This window comes from Lissotriton vulgaris, chromosome 9 (genome assembly GCF_964263255.1).
Source record: "Lissotriton vulgaris chromosome 9, aLisVul1.2, whole genome shotgun sequence".
Classification (NCBI taxonomy): Eukaryota; Metazoa; Chordata; class Amphibia; order Caudata; family Salamandridae; genus Lissotriton; species Lissotriton vulgaris.
In genome coordinates, this window is record NC_141697.1 from 27502851 (window position 1) to 27521831 (window position 18981).

Sequence of the window (18981 nt, forward strand, 5' to 3'; positions counted from 1 at the left end):
TGTCGCAAATCCAGAATGGGCCTGAACTCGTTCTTGTCTTTCTTGCGTACCAGAAAGAACCGTGAGAAAAGACCGCTTCCCCTTTGAGACAGAGGGACGTCTTCTATCGCCCTTTTTCTTAACAGGGTATTGGCCTCCACCTGGAGCTCGCGCAGCTGAAACTGCGAGCAAACCGGTGGAATTGCTGGAGGCGGGCTGATGAACGGAAGGCTGTATCCATTGCAAACAATATTCAGCACCCACTTGTCCTGAGTAATTTTTCTCCACTCTGCCAGGTAGTATTGGACACTCCCCCCACTGGAGTGGGTAACGGATGACGGGGAAGTAACAGCTCAGGGCCAAACCCAGCCGGGCCTTTGGTCGCGGTGGCAGATTGCTGCCCACCCCGGCCCCTCTGACGTTTTTGGAAGGGCCTCCTCTGGAACTGCTGTGGTTGTTGCTGTCCAGTTTGCTGGCCTTGCCCTCTGCCCTGCGCCCTGTACCGTCTCTGGAACGGGCGGTAGGTCTTCTTTTGTTCCTTGGGCTTCTCCAACCCGACAGCCGTCAGGGTTTCAGCCTCTGCCTTCATACGGGCCATTTCATCGTCAGCGTGCTTTCCAAAGAGGGTCTCGCCTGAAAAGGGTAAGCTGGCCACCCTCTGTTGGGCTCAGGTTTCAATGACGTAAGCCGCAGCCAGGCATGACGTCTCTGGTTGACTCCATGGCAGTACCCGTAGGCTGCCAGGAGCGATGAATCCGCAGCTGCGCTGATCAGTTGATTAGAGACCAGCAGCCCTTCGTTCAGGATCTCCATGAAATCCTCCCTCTTCTCCTTGGGAAGGAGGTCAGAAAACTGTTGGAGGGACTCCCACAGAGCCCGATCGTACCGTCCCAACAATGCCGAGGCACTCGCAGCCTTCATGGAGGTGGCGGCAGTCCCGCAGGCCTTCCTACCTGTCGAATCCATCCAGCGGCTCTCCTTGTCTGGAGGCACTGTAGATGACGGGGTGGTAGCATGTTTCCGCGCCGCCTTCACTATCACCGAATCCGGTGCTGGATCCACCCTGAGAAATGCTGGGTCCGAGTCAGGAGCCCCGTACTTCTTTTGTAGCCTGGAGGAGGCTGATTTCGTAGTCGCAGGAGTGAAGAATAACTCCATTGCGAGCTCCACCAATCCCGGCACTAACCACAACAGAGGTCAAGACAATAGCTTCTTATGAAAGGTCTCAAAAATGACTAAGGTCGTCGGCGTGGGCACAGTAAGCGTGATGCCCAGCTTGCTCGCCCCTCTCAGCAGCACATCCTGGAAGGAGATAATGTCGTCCACAGGCGACACCCTCGTCCCAGGGGATTCCGTCAGGGTAAGTGAGTAGTCCTTGGCGCTGGAAGAATCCGTACGAGTCCTAGACCTGTCCCTCCTGTGGCACCGACTAGATCTAGTAGACGAACGACGGCGACTCCTGGATCTCCCTCTCCGTCCGGAGCGGGATCTAGACCTCCTCGGCCTTGGTCGCGGAATGTGAGGCGGCCTGACCGGGAGCCTCGGAGGAAGCGACCCTGTAGGTGGAGTCAGAAAGTGTGGCAACGAGGCTGACCTCGGTGGAGCAGGCGGCCGCCCAGGAGGTGGAGTCGGTGGCAGCCCATGAGGCGGCGGAGGAGGAGGATGATGAGGAGGATGTGGCGGTGGAGGTGGCGTCGGAACCCGAGGGGGCAGATCCTTTGGCAACGGAGGCGGTGGTGAAGGCGACCTCTGTTTAGGGGGCGAGTATACCACAGGGTAGACAGAGCCCGGACACTGCTCCACTCTCCTCTTCTTCCTCGCCTGACTAGGGAGACCGAGAGGCCGGGAGGCCGGGCCCCCTGTCGGTGAACGACGTCGCCGCAGTGCCCCCGATGATCTGGAGGAGCTTCTGGTGTCAGAATGTCTCCTGGAGGACGATGTCTTCCTCTTAGGCTCCGAGCGCCTCTTCGGCGTCGATGAATGCCTTCTCGACGCCGACGAGCGGCGTCTCGGCGTCGATGATCTATGTTTCGACGTCGGAGTTCTCCTTCTCGACGTCTAGGATCTTAGACGTCGATGATCTCTTCTTCGACGGCGAACGCCGAGTCGACGTCGACCGGCGGTGTCGCCTCGACAGCGAGCGCCGGCGCCGACGTGACCTCTCTCGACGTCGATGACTCGACGACGACGATGAATCTGTACTCTACGTCGACGGAGGTCTCGACGTCAGTCCCCTCGACGTCTAATGTCGACGCCGCTTCGACCCAGAGCACTGCGGAGACGGGGAACAGACCGTGGTCATTCCTCTCGACGCAGACGTCGAGGCCATCTACATTGACGTAGACCGGTGGCGTTTTCTGGCCTTCTTCTCACTGGGGAGCTCCCCAGAGGACACAGCACGGGCAGATGAAGCAGTCCCAGCATGCCCAGACCCACCTTGACCTTGCTGTTTTCTTTGCTCCAGTCCTTGAAGCCTGATCTTCTGTCTGTCCTTCAGGGTCCTGGAGGAGAAAGTCTGGCAGATCTCACACTCCTCAGGAACATGTGCAGAAGGGAGACACAGGATACACACCTCGTGTGGATCGGAGTTGGCCTTCTTCCTAGAGCACACAGGGCATTTATCAAATAAGGCAGGCATATTTGATAAAGGAGAGCTCAGAATTACCAGAAAAACACCAGTAATTAAAGAAGGCACAAAAACACGTCGAGTGAACACACTAACACTTTAAAAGTGCAAAAAATTGAAATAAACCCTAAAATGGGAGAGCTCAATGCCCCAGGGTCCTGCTAGCAGGAGCCAGAAAAAAGAACTGAAAGTGGAGGGGACCTGCTGTGCATTCTGGGATACTGAGAGTTCTAGAAAGTTTCAAGGCACGGTATCCCTTTTTGAGCCACATAATGGCAGCCTATGGGGCTTGTCTGTCACCCCTTCCTCTCTATCATTCCAGAGGCTTTCTTGGTAAAAGGGGGAGTTTCTCTATGAAGGAAACTTGGCAGGCTGTGCTGAATATGGTATTGGTGGAATATCTGGTTTATTTACTGGACAGTGTAGCCTGGCAGGTATAGGCTGCATTATTTGTCTTTAAATGCTCTTTTGAGTGTCTATGCAGGACTGCACAAACGACAGTTTAAGAGATTATTTTTGATTGCGCCAGGGTCCCCTCACATGAGCGGGACTATTTGCTAGATTATGACTATACACAGAGATCCCCTACTACAGAACCTTTTTTTCCCCCTCACTCGACTATTTTAAATCTGGGACCTCTGGGTACACATTCCTCTTGCTGACGGCTCTCAATAGTACATAAGAAGCTGTGCAGAGTAATATGCTGCAGGGCATCCTCTTGCTGACGGCTCTCAATAGTACATAAGAAGCTGTGCAGAGTAATATGCTGCAGGGCATCCTCTTGCTGACGGCTCTCAATAGTACATAAGAAGCTGTGCAGAGTAATATGCTGCAGTGCATCCTCTTGCAGACGGCTCTCAATAGTACATAAGAAGCTGTGCAACGTGTAACATGCTGCAGGGCATCCTCTTTCCAACGGCTCTCAATATTATATAAGAAGCTGTGCAGAGCGTAATATGCTGCAGGGCATCCTCTTGCCGATGGCTCGCAACAGAACATAAGAAGCTGTGCAGAGCGTAACATGCTGCAGGGCATCGTCTTGCTGACGGCTCTCAATATTACACAAGAAGCTGTGCAGAGTGTAACATGCTGCTGGGCATCGTCTTGCTGACGGCTCTCAATATTACATAAGAAGCTGTGCAGAGTGTAACATGCTGCAGGGCATCGTCTTGCTGACGGCTCTCAATATTACATAAGAAGCTGTGCAGAGCGTAATATGCTGCAGGGCATCGTCTTGCTGACGGCTCTCAATATTACATAAGAAGCTGTGCAGAGTGTAACATGCTGCAGGGCATCGTCTTGCTGACGGCTCTCAATATTACATAAGAAGCTGTGCAGTTTAACATGCTGCAGGGCATCGTCTTGCTGACGGCTCTCAATATTACATAAGAAGCTGTGCAGAGTGTAACATGCTGCAGGGCATCGTCTTTCCTACAGCTCTCAATATTACATAAGAAGCTGTGCACAGTGTAACATGCTGCAGGGCATCCTCTTGCTGACGGCTCTCAATAGTACATAAGAAGCTGTGCAGAGCGTAATATGCTACAGGGCATCGTCTTTCCTACAGCTCTCAATATTACATAAGAAGCTGTGCACAGTGTAACATGCTGCAGGGCATCCTCTTGCTGACGGCTCTCAATAGTGCATAAGAAGCTGTGCAGAGCGTAATATGCTGCAGGGCATCCTCTTGCCGACGGCTCTCAATAGTACATAAGAAGCTGTGCAACGTGTAACATGCTGCAGAGCATCCTCTTGCAGACGGCTCTCAATAGTACATAAGAAGCTGTGCAACGTGTAACATGCTGCAGGGCATCCTCTTTCCGACGGCTCTCAATATTACATAAGAAGCTGTGCAGTGTGTAATATGCTGCAGGGCATCCTCTTACTGACGGCTCTCAATATTATATAAGAAGCTGTGCAGAGCGTAACATGCTGCAGGGCATCCTCTTGCGGACAGCTCTCAATAGTACATAAGAAGCTGTGCAGAGCGTAATATGCTGCAGGGCATCCGCTTGCCGACGGCTCTCAATAGTACATAAGAAGCTGTGCACAGTGTAACATGCTGCAGGGCATCCTCTTTCCGACGGCTCTCAATATTACATAAGAAGCTGTGCAACGTGTAACATGCTGCAAAGCATCGTCTTGCTGACGGCTCTCAATATTACACAAGAAGCTGTGCAGAGCGTAACATGCTGCAGGGCATCGTCTTGCTGACGGCTCTCAATATTACATAAGAAGCTGTGCAGAGTGTAACATGCTGCAGGGCATCGTCTTGCTGACGGCTCTCAATATTACATAAGAAGCTGTGCAGAGCGTAATATGCTGCAGGGCATCCTCTTGCCGACGGCTCTCAATATTACATAAGAAGCTGTGCAGAGTGTAACATGCTGCAGGGCATCGTCTTGCTGACGGCTCTCAATATTACATAAGAAGCTGTGCAGAGTGTAACATGCTGCAGGGCATCGTCTTGCTGACGGCTCTCAATATTACATAAGAAGCTGTGCAGTGTGTAATATGCTGCAGGGCATCCTCTTGCTGACGGCTCTCAATATTACATAAGAAGCTGTGCAGAGTGTAACATGCTGCAGGGCATCGTCTTGCTGACGGCTCTCAATATTACATAAGAAACTGTGCAGAGTGTAACATGCTGCAGGGCATCGTCTTGCTGACGGCTCTCAATATTACATAAGAAGCTGTGCAGAGTGTAACATGCTGCAGGGCATCGTCTTGCTGACGGCTCTCAATATTACATAAGAAGCTGTGCAGAGTGTAACATGCTGCAGGGCATCCTCTTGCTGACGGCTCTCAATATTACATAAGAAGCTGTGCAGAGTGTAACATGCTGCAGGGCATCGTCTTGCTGACGGCTCTCAATATTACATAAGAAGCTGTGCAGAGTGTAACATGCTGCAGGGCATCGTCTTGCTGACGGCTCTCAATATTACACAAGAAGCTGTGCAGAGTGTAACATGCTGCAGGGCATCGTCTTGCTGACGGCTCTCAATATTACATAAGAAGCTGTGCAGAGTGTAACATGCTGCAGGGCATCGTCTTGCTGACGGCTCTCAATATTACATAAGAAGCTGTGCAGAGCGTAATATGCTGCAGGGCATCCTCTTGCCGACGGCTCTCAATATTACATAAGAAGCTGTGCAGAGTGTAACATGCTGCAGGGCATCGTCTTGCTGACGGCTCTCAATATTACATAAGAAGCTGTGCAGAGCGTAATATGCTGCAGGGCATCCTCTTGCCGACGGCTCTCAATATTACATAAGAAGCTGTGCAGAGTAATATGCTGCAGGACATCCTCTTGCTGACATCTATGAGCATTGTACATGCAGATGTGCAGAGTGTAATATGAAGTAGGGCATCATCTTGGAGATCGCTATGAATAGCGTCTATGCGGATAGTAATATGCCTTTCATTACAGTTAAGTGTGTGAGGGGGAGGGGGGACCCCAAGAGATGTTAGTTAGGCTTTCCTCAGGGAGACTGACAATACAGCATAAGCCACGTGTTGGTGAAGGGGATCTTTACTTCTACAGATTCAGGAGATCTAGTCAAGGGTTCAATCAAACATTAATTCTAGTCATTTCGCCAAGAAAGCCCCTTGTTTCGAGGCCTTCTCCACTTATGCAGCAAGTGGGTACACTTCTGATCTGCCACACACACGTTTTGGGGAGCGAAAGGCCACTACAGTCTAATTGATCAGGTTAGATTGAAGGACATGCCTTAAGATAGTCCCACAAAATATCAGACTACCAAAAGAAGCCAAGATAGTGTTGGCTTATGTTGAATCTCCACTGCAAACAAATCATGGCTCTTGGTTTGCTCGGTAGGAAATAATGGCAATGATGTCACAGAATGTACACAATCGTTGTGCATGAGGATTGTTCGGGTTGGTGGACATGAAGTAAGCACAGACTTCAACTTGTATGTTGTTAGAAAAATCTTCCTTAAGTTCTTCCGAAAAACAGCGCTGCTCTATCGGTTCCATTCATGCTGTTAGAAGCATAAAGAAATGACAGAAAATCATTTACACTCAGTGTCCAGATATAGAGTTATGACGTTTCCCTCAAATGATCACTTCTAGAAACAAGTCAGCGGATTATGGTGTGCCCCATGGAGCTGGAGAAATCAAAATGTGGAGAAGCAGAGTGAAGAGTAAGACGCATCTGTGAGGTGAGAAAAGGCAGAAAAGACGCTGTATGTACTTACGTGACGCAGGCCAATCAGAAGTTCCCACTAAAAGAAAATCCCTGCTCAGAACAAACACTTTTAAGACACTTGGCCTTGCAAAAATGATTCCTCATAAAAATATTTAGTGACGTGGTTTTCATTATTTGTTTGCTTCCCTTTAGGAATATATTGCCACCAACATGATGAAAGCCAAACAACTGATGCTAGAATAGCTAATCTCCGACGAAGCCTGGGTGCTGAACTACAAGTTGTGCCCCAGTGGCACTTATTGTTCCAGAAGCACTTTGACTCTGAGGATAAGGGTTGAGCGACACGCTATCCAGACATGGACTCCAATACAGGTGAGCTAAAGGCCCCAAAAGGGATCCCACCTGAAAGCCACAATGTCCGCACAGGTTTAACCCAAAGCCAACGCTAACATGAACAATCGACAATCAACAAGTACCAAACGGAAGTAGTAACAGCAAGAGCAGACGTTACAGGTAGAAGAGGTGTAGCTCGCAACACAGGATCTTTTACAGAAGTACATGCCTCCCCCGCCATCCTAGGGCAACTCCCAAACTCCAAGCATCAGCATTCAGGATCTGGGTAAACCAGCCAACTCAAATAATGGCCATCAACTAGTACTAAGCAGAAATATTAACAGCAAGAAAAGACCCCATATGTAGAACAGCAGCACCTTGCCCAATACAGGATATTTTACAGAAGTACATGATCCTCATTCCAAAGACACCACCACCCCCCCCCCCCCCCCACCCCACCAAGAGGTAAACCATAAGAATAAGCATAAGCATTGAGGGTATGCCAGCTGACCTGAAGCGTCACTAGAACGCTCTAATATATCATGGTAAACCGCTTACCTGGAGACAACCAAGCCAGTCACCAACCAAAATAATGGTCCAAAAGACTACTTTACCTCACCAGGCGCCCTTGACAGGGACATCCAAAGACGGACATTGTAAAGGAGCAAAAGAGGTTACAAATCATTCTGCAACATTCTAAAAGGCAGCGGTGAGATGCATGTGTAAAATAATATGCATAGAGCATCAAATCATTGCAACAAACAGGTTCTGGAAACAACCAACCAGTCGCAGTGTCCCACCTCTCGATTTCTACAATGTCATGCCTTCGACTCTTTCGAGGGTATGCAATATTTATTTGTTTCATTTATACTGATCATATTAGTAAGGGAACAGTCAATTGAAAATTATGCAAGTGTAATTTCCTAACTGAAGATCACTCATTTAATTCACCCTGGAAATGTTAAAGGCTGAATCAGTCCTGCGGGATTCAAACTTGTGACCTGATGGTCAGACTGGGCAAGTAGATTTTAATCAACTGAGGTACTTCACCATTAGAAAATACATCATCACAGGCACTCAATTTTATCACACAAAGCGATGGTCACAATTGGGCGATAGCAGCAACGCTCCAAGAATACTCTTTCAAAACTCTAAAACATTAAAATGAGAAGAAGGCATCAGAATGCAACACAATGAAGACTGAAGACATCTTGCAACCACAGACGTGGAGTCAGCTCAGATGGATAATGAAAGGAAAGTAAGGCAGTCACTGGGGAGGACGAAGAATGGTGGTCACTCCAGAAAGAGAGCTGCCTCCATAGGAGGCTCAGTTACACACAAGGACAGAAAGAAGGCCGGAGTCGGAAGAGCACAAGGCACACACATGAAGTCAGGAAAGCAGGCAGGGTTGAGTTCTTGGAAACACTGCATTTCGAGGGCAACTCTGACCTCGACTCTGAAAGAGACAGGCAGACAGTGAAGTTCTCCTCTTTTAGAAGTTGCAACCACATCCACTCAAAAAGCAAGTTCATACTCAAAATGTAGTCTATGAGAACAGATGAAAATAAAAAATGAAAACCATACCTTAGTTTCGTCCTTCACTTTAGGAGGTTTTCTTCTCGGCTTTTTCTCATACACCTCCTGGTCAGAGGCGATAGCAGGATTGTCGATCCCACCAGCACCGGCCCAGTCCACTGGAGAAAGGAGAGGATCTTCCTCACTTCCATATTCCTTTGGTTTCCATTTTGGTTTGTTGTTCGGCGGAGCTTCGTCATCACTTGCATCAGAATTGGTTGCCAGATAGTAAGACCTAGCTTTACTAAATAGTGTCTTGGACCTGTACTTGTACTTGGAAGGCCGCCTTTCCACATGATTCTTTGATCTCTCTGAAATCCCATTTTCCTCCTCCCCCTGGGCATGAGCAACCCCATAGTAGTTCTTCATTTTTATTAAACGGTTGTGGCTGTCCTCAGTGCCACAAGAATCAAGAAATCCTCTCCCTCGTAAAATGCTATCATTTGATTCAGCGTGGTTATCAGACGATTCCAAATCCTCAGGGTGCGCCAACGGCACACGAGGAAGCCTCTTTTGGTTCCTAACAATACCAGCCTCAATAGTTTTAACCAGTATTGGATCCAGCGGCTTCACATTTTTCTTCGGTACACCTGGCTTGGGCCTTATAGGGGGCGGCACTTTGTGGCCACGCTCAAGGTCGTGGCAGTTAATCGGGGTGCTGCTGTGTATGGGGTACTCATTACCCTCCATGTCCACTCGAAACTTGGACCGGTTCTCACTAGGTGTCGGTAATAATTGCACATCATCCCCAATCGGACTATATGGAGGTGGGGCTTCCGTATCATCTTCAGAATCTGGATAGTAGCTATAAGGTGGGGAACTGCCCCGGTGCATGGGGAGGTAAACATCTTCACTCGTGTTGGTGGATTCCCGGGTGTTATCAGTCGCATAAGAGTTCTCAATTGCACTCTTCTTCTCCAACACATCGCTAAAGAAGGGTGTAAAAACCTCAGTCTGGCGATGATACTGAGACAAGGAATAAAGGGTAGTGAACTTTGCAGAAATTTCTGTGGCAATGTGCTCGCCTTCTGTCATCAGCTCTTTGATTGCATCATTCTGAAAAAAATCAGCCTGGCTGTCCGTGACTGCAACCAACTGGACAGGAATGGTATCTTGGACCTCGGACAGGAAAGCCCGAAGCATACCCATGGATGCTTTACGTTTGGCAGAGTAAACCAAGATGTACCCATGCACCAACTCATCCTTCCTTACTCCAATGGACGAATGGTACGACAGGATGGTGATCTGTATCCTTCTCCTTTTCTCACCAATGATTTTATCAAGCATTAAGGAATTATTCTGGCCAGGCTGGGCGGCGCTGCAGGTCTGAGAGTCGAGGAACGGTGAAAGAATGAGATCGACACTGAAAGGATCCCCGCACATGGCACACATCACAATTATTAAGTCTGCTTCGGATAGATCCTTTATGATGGGAACAGGACTTGCGTCATCAAAATTGTACTTCATGGCCTCCAGCACGCCCCGTAGAGCTTGTTTTATTTGTGTATCATTAAACTTACGTGGGTATGTACCAACTGGTACATCTACAAAAGGACACTGCAACTTATTGGCCAGCTGTTGCCCTTGATGCCTCAAAATAGGTAGATTCTTAGCAGCGCTGTCTCTATGATTTGCTAAAACTAAAGTGAATGAAAGATTGGCCATGCGTTTATCCCTTTTTACCTGTACAGCTTCAGACCTTATTTTTCCAATACAATCTCCAATGAAATTAAGCGACTCTATGGAGCTAAAAACGCAGAAGCACCCATGGGGTTTGAAAGTGGAGCTCCATAACTGAGTTACAAGGTATGGGGAATTTGCATCAAGCAGTCTCAATTCAAGTTCATAAATTTTGCCATCTAAGGCATACTCGTCATCCGTGGACTGTGTCCGTATTTCATTTGCCATCTCCTGTGCCAACCCATCTTTGCCCAAAATAAAAAGGTTAAGCTTGTCCACGCTAGCACCATCCTGATACATGGTCAAGCGCCCTGTGTTGGACTGCAGAAGGCGATTGCTAAGCACTTGCTCCACTTTAAGGTCCATGCACTGCTGGCCACTGAGACATGTATCTTTAGTAGGATGATAGACAAAACCTATGTGCTTCAGGAGAAGAGATTCCCTGTCAGGGGCAAGTTTCTGTAAAGCTTTGTACCTTGGCTCCTCACCAAGGACAGCATGAATTTCACTCATCTTGTCAGTACTGGGCGTTGCATTGAGGTCCAAGTCATAAAAAAGCTCAGCGTGCTCAAAAAGCATTTCCTGAAACTCCTCTTTGGCTTTTTCTACTATTTCCCGCTGATGCTTGCTATACACATCTCGACGATCGGTTTCGTTGATAAATTTGTACGCGTCCTCCTCCATCACAAAACACATGATTTCTTCCCAGGCCTGACCAGGGGAAATGAAATTAATTCTCTCAAGAATTTTTTTCAGCTTCTCCTTCATTTCCACCCGCCTCTTTTCTGATATTAAGTGCTGCACGTGGTTCTGGTACACCTTCTCAGCTTCTAGAGTGCAGAGGAGGTCGAACGGGATCCGCTTGTCGTTCACCTTGTCAAGCTGTTCGGTCTGATCCCAGGGACTCTTTTCAAGCACAACAAACCACAAGTGAAAATCAGCCCTTTTCTCCAGGACACTCAACGCTTCTGACCAGTTCAAATGTTCGATTTCCTCCAGATTTGGCATGAGTGTGTTCAAAGTTCTAGGTAATGTGGTGAAATACTCCTCTCTACGTTTCCGGATGTGCTCCTGCTTTAGTTGTTGTATATGTTTCGAAAATGTGTTTTTGGCTTTGTGAGTCCCTTCCAGATTGATATAGTCCTCATAGTCAGGATGGTTTTTCAATTTGTTGCTCACAGTTTTCCACGTTTCATGGTAATTCCTCACAGTTTGCACAATAAGTTTTTCAAATTTGTCTGTTGCAGTTGCAACAAGCTGTCTATGTGTTTTATAGGCATCCAGATAAGGAATTATTTTGGGCTTCCCACGTGCTTTATCCAACATTTGCACCAGTGCAGTGAAACAAGTCTCGACATTGATGTTATATCGCGCCGATGTTTCTACAACTGGAACATTTTTTTTCTGTGACGCAAAGGCCTGAACTTCCCGCAGGTAGTGGTCCACACACTCGTCACACTTGGTTGCTGCAATGACTACAGGTTTTTTAGACTTTGCTACTTGGGAGTACAGGTTATTTACAAATTTCAGCTGATCATCAAACTTCCTGTTGCATCCTTGGCTTACATCAATGCACAGTACAAAGCCATCGACACTCAACCTCCCCTCTGGCATCTGCTTCTGCTCAAAGTCCTGCTCCAGTCCTAGCTGGTCAGTGCAAATGTACATCAGCTTCTCCGCAGACTGCAGTTTGGAGGCAGCGGCTCGCTTGATGTAGGGCTGCAAGTTTGTACTTCGGTGAGGCAAGAACGTCTGGTCATCAATGAACTCGGTTTGTTCAATGACATGGTTTCTACATTCAATACCTTCTTCCCCATTTTGAATTACGTCACCCCAGTACAAAAAGTGATCATTGTTGACCACGCGCCCACCGAAATCAATAGTGCTAAGCACAGAGGTGTGCTCAGGGTAATAGTCATCTGCCTTGGCGCGGACAAATCTGTTACACAAGCAAGACTTCCCCACGCCACAGTTGCCCTTGTCCTTTTCTGTCCCAGACAATCCCACCACGCTGACGGTGTACGACGGGGGCCGGGCCTCTTTGTTCTTGGCCATCATAACTCTCCGCTCATCCTGCTGCACTCCTCGAGGTAACAGGATGGATCTCTCATGCTCGAGACTTCCGGTGAGGCTGGAGATGTGTATCCTAAAGTGCAAGCCTGATCATGTCAGCTCTGCCAGCTTCTCCGCCACTCTTCTCCGAATTGAGATCTTTAACGTCATGGGCCATCTTCTATCTAAAGACAACAGAGACAGAGAAGCAGTTAGTTGGGAGCAGCCAAACATCTGCAAAGACAGACTTCAAACCACACTCTGAAACTTAACTCTTACACACAAAGCATTACAAGTCACATTACTTGTAGTATAGTGAAACAGAAAGAACTAATTTTCAACAATCAGTATTTGTTAAGGAGAGATACATTTTAGTGTTCAGAGAAAGTGAAATTTAGAGAGAGAGAGAGAGAGAAATGTTGTACAAAAACTTCCAAGGGCATTAGGAGTCCCTCCTAAAAGGTTTAAAATAGACCCAATCTTCCTTCACAAATCAAGTACCCCAAAAGAGACAATAAGGCCCATTAGCAATCTTTTTAATGTCCACAGATGCAGCCCACTAACGTAGAAGCCCCAAAAGGTGAACATCAATGTGAAAAAACATGCTCTTTAGCTTTGGCCACATGCTGTGTACTCGTATGTTTCGACAGCAGCACGAAAGAGGACACGAAAAAGCACTGGGCTCGAATGTCAACTAGCACCTTGAGAGGAAGTAGTCAGGGGAGCAAATGTCAGAAATCTTGTAGCTAGAAATTAGGCAAAAAAATAACTACACAGAACAAGGATGAAAGCGAGAAATTCTCCCTGTCTTGAGGGCGGGATGTGGAGTTCAAGCAGGATAGAGTTTGGCAAAATATACCCAATTTAAACAAAGCATAGTGTTAGAGAGATCATCTGGATGGGCATAAAGTAGGAGTGCGTCACTGCTGCTGAAGCAGGCCCACTAAGGGTGCTAGGAGGAGAGTCCCAACTCGCCCTCACCTGGAGATGAACGGCTACATTTAGAGACAAGCACTGGCGCAGGGCCGGCTCTAGGCATGTGCAAGCTGTGCACCTGCACAGGGCCACCAAACCCCAGGGGCCACCACGCCAATAATATCCTTAATGTAATAATCCTCTGAGGATGGATACATATTTGCGTGGTGGCCCCTGGCAGGGATTTGGCGGCCTCCGGCTCTGTTCCACTTCTAAACTCCCTGATCCCCTCCCCTCTTTACTGGCCTGTGCGCTCCGCCCCGCCCGGACCCCCTCTTCCAGGCCCCCTACCTACGCTCCCTGCCCAGGGCCACCATGAGCCTAGAGCCAGCCCTGACTGGCGTTGCCAATAGGTCTCGCAGTAGGAAAGTTGGAGCTATTGGTTTTGTAAATGACATTTTATATTTAGGTTTTGTGATTTACAATGCCAATACTTTTATCAAATGTGACACTTTTAGCATTTGTAATGCCACATGTTTTGTATTGACGTGACTTAGATGTATTGATATTACAATAACAATGGCTTTTTGAATATAATATAACCTCTGCATAAGATTAGAAAAGCCCAACTTATTAGCTTTCTCAGTCCTTATGTAAAATTCGGAAGGATTGTGTGCAGTGGGTGACGATTCGGTCATTAGTTATAAAAGGTAGAAAATTGACAGCAAAGCAGATCTAAGAAGGAAAGCCAGTCTGCTCTTGGTCACTGACGTCCGGTGGTGTGTAGGCCTGGTGAAAGCGTGCACTGATGGCTGGTGGTGTGTGTGTGCCTGTCCGGCTTGTGGTGTGTGTGCCTAGTGGAAGCGTGCACTGATGGCTGGTAGTGTGTGTCTCTGGTGAAAGCGTGAACTGACAGCTGGTGGTGGGTGCCTGGTGAAAGCGTGCACTGACGGCTGGTGGTGTTTGTGCCCGGTGAAAGCGTGCACTGATGACTGATGGTGTCTGTGCCTGGTGAGAGTGTGCACTGACGGCCGGTGGTGTGTATGCCTGGTGAAAGCGTGCACTGATGGCTGGTGTTGTGTGTGTGTGCCTGGTGAAAGCGTGCACTGAAGACCGGTGGTGTGTATGCCTGGGGAAAGCGTGCACTGAAGGCTTGTGGTGTGTGTGTGTGCCTGGTGAAACCGTGCACTGACGGCGGTGGTGTGTATGCCTGGTGAATGCGGGCACTGATGGCTGATGGGGTCTGTGCCTGGTGAGAGTGTGCACTGAGGGCCGGTGGTGTGTAGGCCTGGTGAAAGCGTGCACTGATGGCTGGTGGTGTGTGTGTGCCTGTCCGGCTTGTGGTGTGTGTGCCTAGTGGAAGCGTGCACTAATGGCTGGTAGTGTGTGTCTCTGGTGAAAGCGTGAACTGACAGCTGGTGGTGGGTGCCTGGTGAAAGCGTGCACTGACGGCTGGTGGTGTTTGTGCCCGGTGAAAGCGTGCACTGATGACTGATGGTGTCTGTGCCTGGTGAGAGTGTGCACTGACGGCCGGTGGTGTGTATGCCTGGTGAAAGCGTGCACTGATGGCTGGTGTTGTGTGTGTGTGCCTGGTGAAAGCGTGCACTGAAGACCGGTGGTGTGTATGCCTGGTGAAAGCGTGCACTGAAGGCTTGTGGTGTGTGTGTGTGCCTGGTGAAACCGTGCACTGACGGCGGTGGTGTGTGTGCCTAGTGGAAGCGTGCACTGATGGCTGGTAGTGTGTGTCTCTGGTGAAAGCGTGAACTGACAGCTGGTGGTGGGTGCCTGGTGAAAGCGTGCACTGACGGCTGGTGGTGTTTGTGCCCGGTGAAAGCGTGCACTGATGACTGATGGTGTCTGTGCCTGGTGAGAGTGTGCACTGACGGCCGGTGGTGTGTATGCCTGGTGAAAGCGTGCACTGATGGCTGGTGTTGTGTGTGTGTGCCTGGTGAAAGCGTGCACTGAAGACCGGTGGTGTGTATGCCTGGTGAAAGCGTGCACTGAAGGCTTGTGGTGTGTGTGTGTGCCTGGTGAAACCGTGCACTGACGGCGGTGGTGTGTATGCCTGGTGAATGCGGGCACTGATGGCTGATGGTGTCTGTGCCTGGTGAGAGTGTGCACTGAGGGCCGGTGGTGTGTATGCCTGGTGAAAGCGTGCACTGATGGCTGGTGGTGTGTGTGTGTGCCTGGTGAAAGGTAGAAGGAAGCGCTATGGAATGTGTGTGAAATCCAAGAAAGAGTTCAGAATGCAAAGGCAGAGGGCAGCTCGGGTTACAAGCTGCCTTTGAAGAAGATCAGGCAGCACTGGGCAACCATGCCAGCATTCCAAGGAGCAGATGGTTGTTCGCGTTAGAAGTGTGATGCCCTGAGGACATATGGCACTGTGAGGAGCCTGGGAGACACACGTAGACGCTAAGTGCCTGAGGAGATAAGGAGCGGAAGGAATTCCTTTGAAGTGTGATGCAGAGGCTCGGGAGAAAAGCGCGTGCACGGGCACATGCACGGTGCCATCTCTGCAGATAATGCAGTGGATAATGGTTTATGTGGCAAGTGCGGCAAATATACATTTATGTGGAAAATGCTGCCGCGAAAATCTCGGCCATGTGGGCCTGCTTATTCCACACTTGCCTGGACTTGACTCCTTGTAATGCATTTTATAAAAGCCATATGGACGAGTAATAATGCAGACTGAAATGGCTACTGTGTTATACCCGTTTTCTCGCTAACCAAGTGAGCACTACTGCATTTGCCAAATTGTCAGATTTTATTGTGGTCTGCTATTGGGAGATGATTGTGTGAAATTGATTTTTTAATAATTTCTAACATTTCTGAATGCTTTTTTTACGGTCTCTTACAATCTACAAACCCTGTTTAGCGTCTATTCTACAGTAAAGAATAGCATCAGAGAGAAACTGGCGAAACAACTTTTTGGAAACAAACGCAGGCAAAGCAACGTAATTTCATAACCTCTGCCTGTATGCGTTTTATGGGCGGGCCATTACCATAAATCTGTTTAAGTTCATTGCCATTGCCCCTTAATACACCTTCACTTTGCAAGTGCCATTCAGATGTTTCTCGTGTCCAATTGGCAAGGTCTACTCTTTACCCTGTCGCAGGCTGAATGTTCGTCTTTCATGATTTCAGAGTACCACAGGTCTGGCACTGCAGCTCCGTTCCGATATTGGAAACATTGAGTCAAACCTATGTGGCATTTTTTCTGTAAGCCGGTGTGGCCTTAAACGCGGTAAACCTTCCATCTGTAATTATCCGTGGGCGATGGCGCATTTAGCCGTGGCAGTGAGACGGGTGTGCCGTGGGCGGAGTTCGCCCGGGCACTGAAGCGTTGCCAGGCATCAACATTCTTGGAAATTGGAAAACGTTCGGTTTTAATTGCACAGTCGGCAGCTATGGAATTTGGCTTTTCTGTGTTGCTTTTGTTAGAGGTGAGCATGGTGGTGAGAATTGTTAAACCATGCAAAATGGTACATGCACGATATAAACAACGGCAGGGTCATGCCTCTTAGAGAAGTCCTCTATTTGGGTTTGTTTAAAAAGGTACATTGATAGCGCGGTGTTAACATACATTAAATACGGCGCAGTGAGAGGCTGTCTTAGACGTGGTGAGCATGTGGAAACAATTGGTAGATCAATTACGGCGCAGTGAATTGCAAGAAGGATGATAGTTAATGTTGGAGAAACGAGTTAAAAACAGTCGTGCAAGAAAGACGATAGGGAGAGTAAGAGAAGCAGAAAGTGAAGGCACAGGACGGCGCGAGGATGGCTCGGCCATGAATAATTAGGAGACAAAGTGAAACAACACGTACCTGATAATTCAGAGCGGCCGGGAAACTGAAAGTACGACCGGCCTGCGGCCGGCCATGAATAATTAGGGGAGGAGAAGCCGCACAGCGCACGCTGGGAGAAGCCCTTTGATGTGCTGTGCGGCCGTGAATGCGCGTGCTTGTTTGGTCACGTGATTCACATGAACTTAATGAAAACCGCAGCGCAAGAAGCCCTTGGTTTGACGAGGATTTCGAGCACTTGAATTCTCGCTCCGCTCGATGCGCTTGCGCGCATTGATAGGTCGCGAGACCTAATAAACTGCAGGATTGATTGTAATGGTTAAGAATCATGATGAAGATTATAGGATTTAAACTATAGCATTCGTATTTAACACCACTGTAAAAACAGACCCATGCGTACCTTTTTAAGACCTTTTCTATCAATGTGCAATCATAGGTGATAGTTCACATTACTGACAACTACTTATTTTTAGACCTTCAGTCAATTAAGATACATGGGTCACAAGTTAGTGTAAGGAGGTGAAATTCAATATCACAAAATGAGTTGCACTATTCTAATTGGCCAAAGCATACAGAAACCACAAACGTGATCCTGTTAAAGACAGTATTTTTCCAACTGCAAATGACAAACTCACAAAGCACCCCGCCTCAAAAACCAACCCTTCTCCCCTTTATTCTCTCGAAACTCAGTAAACCATAAAGTCCTACGGATTTCTGCCCCACTCTTCGTACCCTATATATTAATGTTGCCACCCGATGTTGCGTCCCAGAGTCAAGGCGCCATTCCATTATTACTCTTCCGGTTATAGGCTCATTTCCTTGATTGAGTTGGGGTTAAAGGTCATACTGAAATGATTAACTAGGAGTTAAGGAACAGAATATATTGTCTGATATTCAATATGGGTTGGATACTAGGAGGGGCACTGTGGATCAGAATCTTGAGCTTCATCTCCTAATTAATAAATATGTCCGGGCGAAAGAGGGTGCCCTTCATCTAGCCTTCATGGACACCAGCTCTACATTGGATCTGGTTACCAGAGAGCAGCTCTGGACAGAGCTGGGTCCATGGGGGTGGGTGTGGCTGTGATGAGCTTTCTCAGGGATCTTCACTTTGGGCGGCCAGCTTTACTCCGTTGTGGCAGTAACGGCAAATACACTAAGCACTTTGCCCTTAGAAAGCAGGGATGTATCTGGGTCACCCTTACTTTTCTTTACGTGTGCTTACCGATTAGAGAAAACACTCCTTATATCGGGCATAGATGTGCCAAGAGTCGGGGCAGATTACTCCCAGATCTGTTCTATACTGGGATGCAGTTTAATTCCCACACAGCTAGAAGCCAGCAGTGGCTTTTAGATCTTTTTGTTGATTTCATGAGTAGCCTGAATTTGCATACTCATTTTAACAAGTCACATGTGATGGTCCCGGGACCGGAAAAAAACAAAAAGTGTCACCTTTTCTAGTCAAGGTCATCTTTCAAACAAGGTTGATAGTTTTACATACTTGGGTATCTTAATAGATTCAAGATTCAGTCAGGAAACCCCAATAAAAAATAGTATACCGGACATTTTAGGAGCACGTGAGCCGGAGTAAATGATTTTTCCTCCCGATTGGGTCCTAAGCCACTATAAACTATGTTGGAGGTTTACATTTCTACCTTTGGAAGTGAGATCTGGGGTTATGGGACTCTAGATTCCTTTTTTTATTTTTTTATTTTCAGGTTGCAAACACACAGAATTTAACACAATTACATATTACATATATCAGCGTAACACAACAAAATTGTCATTTTTAGAAGTTTACACAAATGAATATATATATATATATATATATATATATATATATACATACT

General features: G+C 47.9%; 1 protein-coding gene across 3 annotated transcripts in view; it reads right to left on the reverse strand.

The window, feature by feature from the left end:
- The window catches only part of ARHGAP5 (Rho GTPase activating protein 5), a 568297-nt gene that overhangs the window by 463842 nt on the left and 85474 nt on the right, over positions 1 to 18981 (reverse strand). For 2 of the 3 annotated variants that reach the window (XM_086936953.1, XM_086936954.1), the window contains one exon: positions 8691 to 12598. In XM_086936953.1, coding sequence (XP_086793079.1) covers positions 8691 to 12419 — 3729 coding nt within the window. In that variant the 5' untranslated portion in view covers positions 12420 to 12598. Of the gene's footprint in view, positions 1 to 7943; positions 8563 to 8690; positions 12599 to 18981 lie in introns of those variants that run through there. The other variant, XM_086936955.1, reaches the window with a different exon arrangement.